The 8,209-nt window shown below is 43.1% G+C and overlaps 1 protein-coding gene across 1 annotated transcript in view; it reads left to right on the forward strand.

Moving 5' to 3' along the window:
• The window catches only part of LOC138039114 (focadhesin-like), an 8,773-nt gene extending 564 nt beyond the window's left edge, over nucleotides 1–8,209 (forward strand). The window contains exons 3-5 of the mRNA XM_068885297.1: nucleotides 1,912–2,066; nucleotides 6,327–6,428; nucleotides 7,988–8,209. Of these exons, the coding sequence (XP_068741398.1) occupies nucleotides 1,912–2,066; nucleotides 6,327–6,428; nucleotides 7,988–8,153 (423 nt within the window). The 3' untranslated portion in view covers nucleotides 8,154–8,209. The remainder of the gene's footprint in view (nucleotides 1–1,911; nucleotides 2,067–6,326; nucleotides 6,429–7,987) is intronic.

Raw genomic sequence — 8,209 nt, forward strand, 5'->3', positions numbered from 1 at the left:
GGCGGCCCAAGCCCGCGTTACACGCGAGACGTGAAAGCGTCACGTCAGCTACAACACTGTTCTAGACAATTCTTTTTTGGTTTTTTTGGGTTAGTTTCACGACAAAGGAGCAAAGAAGCGAAAAGTTATCAATGAATGAACGAAATGAAGTAAGTTGACTCACCTTGTTTATTTTGTTTTGTCTTTTCGAGCTTTTTTAAAACTGTTTTGGGATGTTGTTGTTTGAGATTCTGTTGTTGTCTTCCGAAGTCAAGGCTCATGGAGAAATGTACATGTACTTGAAAGCCTTTTTTCTCGCTGAAAAGAGAATTCACTGTGCCATTTTTCCTTCTGACGAAAAGAGCATAGTTTGTGTTCTTCCGTCTGATCAGCTTGCTGAAAGCATTTAATATCCTTTCGGCTTGAATGAGAAAGATTTCCTTCACATTTTCACTCTGGACAGTTGTCTGCTGATGCTTGTGCTCGTCTCTTCGACTACAGAACTGAAATTAGGGATCTTGCCCACATTATAGTCGAAAAGACAAGCACAAGCATCGGGAGACAACTGTTCAGTGTGAAAATGTGAAGGAAATCTTTCTCATTCGAGCCGAAAGGATAATGCTTTCAGCAAGCTGGTCAGACAGGGTGGAACACAAACTATGCTCTTTTTGTTGGAAGGAAAAACGGCATGGTGAACTCGCTTTACAGTGAGTCCATTTCTTTGTGAATAGCTGTGTCCAGCCTTGACGTTGTCTTATGAAGATTACGACATCCTCTCAAATGACAATGTCCCAAATTTTAATTTTAAAAAACAGTTAAAAAAAGCTTGACAAAGACAAAACAAAATAAACGTGAGTTAACTTACAGTACTTTATTTCGTTCATTCATTGATAAATTTTTGCTTCTTTCCTCCTTTGTTGTGAAACTAATTAAAAAAAAATTGTCTAGAACAGTGTTGTCGCTGACGTGACGCTTTGACAGTCACATCTTGCGCGTAATGCAAGCTTGGGCTGCCTATGGTACGTGTAGCTTCTCTCTTTAAGTGTACCTTTACTCAAATATTTTCCTTTGATGAAAATTCTGCTATTTATGTTTTGCACCTGTTCACTAAAGTAATAGGGATCTATACTAACACTTATTTGAACTAAAAACGAGCTGTGACTGGCATGGATGTACACTGAGTGTATTTTTCATTGGACTTCACGAACTGCTTTGCATTGCAAATGTCCTTTGAAAACACCAATTTAAACCATTATTTTTGTTATGTAAAATTTACATCAGGAGGAGAACCATGCCTCTCATTTAAAGCTCACTCAAAAGCCCTTTAAAGCCCTTTAAAGCCCGAGGGGGCCCCAATTGAAGAGGACAAATAATTGTCTGGCACTAGTCTTAGACAGTAAAATCTACAGTCTAAGTGGCCACTGGGAGTTAAATAAAGTTACCTGCTACATACCTTGTGCAGCATTGTCATAAAGAGTGGCATGAAAGCTCATTAGGCAAAAACGTTCTTGTTATTAGTAAAAAGATTTATTTGAGAAATGAAGATTTTTTAATATTTGAGTTGAGGTGCACTTCAAGCCATCTTCTCCCCTTGACATGTCAGTTTTTGTAAATACATGTACCAAATCTCCTGGCTGTTTCTCATCATCATTATTTTGGTTGTCACCCCACTGGGACTTCATTACATTGTGAGGTTAAAACAAGAGCAAATGATGAAACTGCTAGTTATAGGCTTTAATTATCACAATCTGAAATTTAATGTCAGACCCAGAGAGCTTGTTGCTGCAATAAAGTAATTAATTTATCCTAATCCATCTTTGTAGCAGCAGTAATATAGCTGCCATAAAAGGTACATATATCAAGATTAAACCTAATTGTTGCAGAGAGATTTGATTTTTGTTTATAAAATTGATTCTAATGGTTTTGTCTCAGATTCCTGATTTGAAGCTTTTATGGGAGATGATTGAAGAGAAATCAGAAGCTGTCAACAGATTATGCTGTTCTTGCTTGTTGCAACTGGTTTTTGATGGTCATGCTGAATTTGATTATGTACTCTCTGGACTCTTAAATGCCATTCCATCCGCAAGGTTCATATCTAATCACTGTACAATTTTTATTTCTCAAATTTTAGTTGGTGTTAATCATCCTGTTATAAGTGTTATTTATAAAAGCCTTAAAAATTTTCTTTTTACAGTCACTGTGTATAGTAGTAGTGGCATCCTCGTTTCAAAGAGGCGATGGTTAGTGCTGGGGATTTGGGCAGGATCTTGTATGACTGTGTAGCCCGATCCTGGAGTGACAGTCTCCTTTGCAGGTAGCACAGACATGCCTTGTGAAATCACGTGCAGAAGCTGCGCGTTCTTTCATCGCCACTCTCTTGCATGTAGCCTGGACTCTAGCGTTCGCTTCCGCCTTTGAAACCCCCGCATTGACACTTTGCAGCCACGTATCTCGGTTTGGCAATGTCCTCCCATGCACTGGTGTCGATTAGTGCAGATCGCAAGTCTCACTTGATGATGTCCTAGGCTTATAGCGTAGCAGCGGTCGACCCACGTGACAGAAGCACTCCCGCAGTTCTCCATGAAGGATTTCTCTTGGCAGGCAGTCAGGCTCCATGCGATGTGCATGGCCGAGCCATTGAAGGCATCACTGAATGAGCAGTGATGGCATACTCAGTGAGCCAGCGCGCTCCAGGACCTCGGTGTTGGTGACTCTGGCCTGCCACCTGATGTGCAGCAGGTGCCGAAGGCAGCGGAGGTGGAATTGGTTGAGTCGCCACTCTTGTCTGGCATAGATCGTCCACGACTCGCTGCCATAAAGGAGAGGCAACAGGACACCAGCTTGGTAGATGCACATCTTGGTCCTTTCGCTCAACAGGTCATTGCCCCACACTCACTTGTTGAGTTTGGCCATGACAGCAGCTGCTTTGGCGATCCTGAAGCTGATCTCAGCATCGAGTGAAGGCGAGCTTGACATGGTGGAGCCCAAGTAGGTGAAGGTGTCCACAACCTCCAGCTCTGTGTTGTCAATGGTGATGACTGGGGGGGACTCAGCACCTTATGCCAGGATGTTGGTCTTCCTGAGACTGATCGTTAGCCCAAACTTCTGGCAGGTGTGGGACAGCTTGGCTATGAGATGTTGGAGGCCCTCCTCGCTGTGGGATGTTAAAGCAGTGTCTTCTGCAAACAGCAGCTCCAGCATGAGCACCACATAAGGTTTGGTTTTGGCATGGAGTCTGGTGATGTTGAAGAGTTTGCTGTCTGACCTTTTCCAGGCGTACTGTAGACACCTTCTGGAAAGTCTACATACTGGAGCAGTATAGAGAAGAAACCCCGAACAGGTTTGGAGCAAGGACACAGCCCTGCTTTACTCCACTGCTGACTGGAAAGGCATTGGAGGTGGCCCCATTGAAGCAGACCGTACTCTGCATGTCCTGGTGAAAGGAGGTGATGATTGCCAGGAGCTTTGGAGGGCAGCCAATCTTTTGGAGGATCTTGAAGAGCCCGCTTCTGCTCACCAAGTCAAAAGCTTTGTTGAGGTCCACGAAGGTCAGGAACAATGGCTGCTGCTGCTCTCGACACTTCTCCTGCAGCTGACAGAGGGAGAAGATCATGTCCACTGTGGACTTGGGAAGCGAGGCTCTGCAGGTGGGTCAAGGTGCGCCAAGCGAAGACTTTGCAAATGATGCTCAGAAGAGAGATGCCGTGATAGTTGTTGCAATCACTATGGTCACCCTTGTTCTTGTACAGGGTGACTATGTTGGCATCTGTCATGTCTTGGGGGAAGTGACCTTGCTCCCAGCACAGGCAGAGGAGCTCATGAAGTGGTTACAGTATGGTTTGCTTCCCAAGTTTCAAAACTTCCGGCGGGATAACGTCCTTCCCTGGTGCCTTGCCACAGGCGAGACCGTTGATGGCTACGCTGAGCTCTTCCAGAGTTGGCGTGTTGTCAAGCTCGTCTATGATTGGCAACACCGGCAGGGCATTGAGGGCAATGTCTGTGACGATGTTCTGGGTTGAGTAGAGCTCGAGAAAATGCTCCACCCAATGCTGCAGCTGCATGTTCTAATCAGTGATGACCACGCCAGTCTTTGATTTGAGCGGGGCTGTTTTGACGCTTGTAGGGCCAGTGGCAGTTTTGATGCCCTCATACATCCCCTTTGCGTGGCCACAGTCTGCTGCTAGCTGGATTTGGCACATAGGTTCTGCCAGTACTCGTTGGCACAGTGGCAGGCGGTCTGCTGGGCCTTTCTCCTACAAGTAATTGCAAAAAGGTTGAGACACTGAATGGAAAATCCACCTTTTCTTCCTAAAACCCCTCTTCTAGTTCATACGAAAAGGCTGAATGCCCCTCCCTCCCCCCTCCCCTTTTTCAATGTTGATACCCTTTAGTCTGAGTGGCAAGTGGAAATGGAAACAACTTTGCTTGGGGGGGAAGGGGAGGGGGGGTTGGAGATGCGCTGACTTGAATGCCATGCATTGTACGGTTATCAACAGTGAGTGTCTCAACTCTTTTTGCACCTGCTTGTAGCTGCTTGAAGGGTTGTTGCGTGTGCTTGGGGAAGGGTTCTGCTTGTGAGCCAGCATCGCTTTCCTCTTGGCCTCCATGACTGGCTTCCCAGCAAGCCTCAAACCAGTCAGCAATCTTGCGTTCTTTCTTGCCAAATGCAGCCATGGCTGAATCGTAGATGGCATCACGGGGGTGAGACCATTTGGCATCTGGGTTGCTGGTTGTTGGTTGCACAGCAAGTTATTCCTGGAGGCTGTCAGCGAAGCTCTGAGCCTTAACAGGGTCGGAAGTGCCACAGGTGTTGATGCGGGGGCGACTCTTGGTCTTGGCGTGGTGGATCTTTCTGGGCTTCAGCCTGACCTTGCTTGCAACGAGCGAGTGGTCTGTGTCACATTCAGCGCTGTGATAGCTTCTTGTGTGAAGGACACTGCTGAGGTCTGCTCTCCTAGTGATGACGAGGTCTAGCTGGTGCCTGTGGTGGGACTGAGGGTGTCTCCAAGACACTTTGTGCAGCTCCTTACACTTATAGTAGCTGTTGGTGATGCAGAGGCCGTGGTGACAGCAGAGTCCGAGCAACCTCTGCCTGTACTCATTCATCCTGGTGAGGCTGAAGTGGCCGAGGCAGGTAGGCCATGCTTGCCAGTCGGTCCCGACGTGAGCATTGAAATCGCCTAGCAAATATATGCCCTGGGAACTTGGGATTCTGGATAATGTTTCCTGCAGAGCCTTGTAGAATTGATCCTTGGTTTGTGGGGTGGAGGTCAGAGCTGGGGCATAGACAGATATGATGTTCACAAAGCCCGCCTACGTTTTCATGCGTAGGGCAAGAATTCTCGATGACCCTCCAGAGGGGGTTTCTGTGGTGGCAATCAGTGAGTTGCTTGCAGCAAAATGACGCTGTACTGCCTTGGCTCGTCCTGGGACAGGCCTTGCCGGAAGAAGGTGTAGTCTCTTTTTATAAGTGACCCACTGTCGGCCAGCCAGGTTTCCTGGAGACAGGCAACGTCATTGTTGAGTCGTGCCAGCTCCTTGTTGATGATGGCGGTCTTGCGGGAGTCATCCATTAGCTGAAGGTCAATGGAGAGACCAGGGCGTGCACATGGTGCAAATGTTCCAGCTTGTGATTCGAAGAGCTGGAGTCTTTGTAGTTTTTTACTTTTGACTGCATGTTGCAAGTACTTGCTCGCTTGTTGGGAGTGTCCCCTAAGCTCTACGCACCAAGTAGAGCAGGCAAGCAATGAGGGGGCGGCAACTTACTGGCTGGGGGCTGCCCAGCTTGAGGCTGGTGGTGGGAGAACCCACCATCGGACAAAACCCCTGGCCTCATGATAATACACAAAATTGAAATCATTGATGATAATGGAAAAAGTTTACCTTTGTGTTACCATTATTCTAACTTTTAATTTGAACTTATTTTTTATGACCATTGTCCTTTAAAATTGTGTTTCACAGTTCTCTGATATGATTAGTGAGTGTACAGTAGAATGCATTCTATTTGATACTGACAAGATAGAGTTGTCCTGGCTGGAAACTCCAAAACTTCTCAAAGCAGAAAGTAGTTTCATAATAATTTAATATAATTTGTGCAAGTAAAAAAATTAATTTGAAAGTTCCTGAATGTGTTATGATATTTGTGTGCAATTTCAAAGAGTCGTCCATAATGCTCTGGATTTGCAGAGACTGCCATTATGTTAAATTTCAATTTTGCGAAAAGCAATATCAGAATATTTGTTTGATTGTGGAATTTTGTTGTGGAAAAAAAATCAACATGAGTGCTTCAGTTTTAAAAGTCTGAAAACTCTCTTTGAGTAGTAATTTGTATCACTTTATTTTAACAGAAATTTGAATGGAATAACGGAAGCTGTGAGTTCTTTGTTGACCTTTCAACTATATCAGTGTGCGACTAATCACATTGTATACAAATGCATGTTTACCCTGAGGTAAGTTAAAATAAAATGATTATTTTTTGGCTGACTCTAATAGTTATACATTTAGTATTCAACTGTGAAAGTTAACAATCTCTACATTCAAGTACATCCTTTCAAAAACTATGTCCCCTTTAAAATTGCTTGAAAAAACGTTTTCAAACCTCTAGACTTAAGATCTTGTCAATGTTGATGCCTTTTACTAGTCTAAGATCATGATAACATCAATAATTGACATACACTGTAGAGCTTGATGTACAATCATTGATTATCAAATAGGCAGACGGGTAGACTTGTTTATATGTGTCAAACTTGTAGTCTTACATATCTGTGCTTGCTGTCAGCTTAATTGTTAACCCTGTTTGTTGCTGAAGAACAAGTCACTCTGTATGGTGGATTGTTTTTTCCTAATTGTTGTCAAAATACAATTCAGTTGAATGACATACATGTACAATTCCAGCAAATTCTGATAAAATATTTTGATTCATGAACTTGATCTTAAAACATAAACTTATCAACATGACCAGCATAACCTTTGATTCTTGATTACCCAGAGGCACATTTACTTCTTATCAATAATTTTACAGTTTGACTCATGTTGTCTGCTAATTTACAACACATTTTGTGCGTTTTGAAATATTCAATAACCTTTAGGATTTATTAACTGTTTGAAAAAAAAATTGTTCAATCGCAAAAAAGGTTAATAATATAAACTTAGGTAATTATCATCTCAATGATAATATTAATTTAATACCTACATTTATTATATGGTTCTGTCTCACAAGGACTGGGAACTACCAAGTTCACGAATTTGATTGGCTGCAATCGATATTGACCGCGGTCTAGATTTTCCCATCTAGACCGGCATCTAGACCGGTCATGTTTTGCGGTGAAAAGATGCAAACTATAATGCAAAATTATTGAGTATTTTCTCCTAACAATATTTATTTATGGAAGTGCCAGACAGCATGATGACAAAAGAGAGGATGACGAGCAAACTTTGACAGAATTAAGTTCAGCTCATCGCCACTCATCGCCGTTCGCAAGCAAAATGCCAGTTAGTACAAACCACTTACATTAAACGAATTAAATTGTTCTTGTTTGCCATATAATAAACATCTTATTAACCGAGCTTAGTCAGTCTGTATGGGAGAATCTTGACCTCGGTCGTGTGTACAGACCTCACTGCGTTCGGTCTGTACTCACGACCTTGGTCAAGATTCTCCCATACAGACCTCCTGCTCGGTTAATAAGAGCTAAGTAATAATTATACTAAATATTATTTTGTTTGTTATGTGCAACTTACAGAAAATTTGATACAATTTACATGTAGGTTGTGATCAGTTACATGTACAGTGCAATTGTTCTATTGTTATTTAATTAACCCATTGGCTCCTAGGATTGAGACTTAATACAGTAGATTTACGCTGTCTTAGGCCAAACGATTTACTTGTCAATTGAGGGGTGGGGGGGGGGGGGGGGGTTGGTTGATTCAGGAGTCAATGGGCTAACAATTTGATTCATGTATTTAGTGACCTGACTATCATTGATGTAGTAGTTTTATACATTTACAGGTCTCCTCCCCATCCATTTATTACTGTCCTCACAAGCCGTCCTGATTATGCAGCAAGTCTGATTCAACATGTGAGTTGTATGCTCATTGACAGGTATGTACTTGATGTTCCCAGTCAGTTAAGAATTTTAAAATTCTTGTGGACACAGCTAATTTTCATTCATTAACTTTGCTAACAGAGGGATGATTTTTGTATTAAGTCCTGATGGCCTGCAGTAACAAT

Source organism: Montipora capricornis, chromosome 2, assembly GCF_036669925.1.
Source record: "Montipora capricornis isolate CH-2021 chromosome 2, ASM3666992v2, whole genome shotgun sequence".
In the NCBI taxonomy this organism is placed as follows: Eukaryota; Metazoa; Cnidaria; class Anthozoa; order Scleractinia; family Acroporidae; genus Montipora; species Montipora capricornis.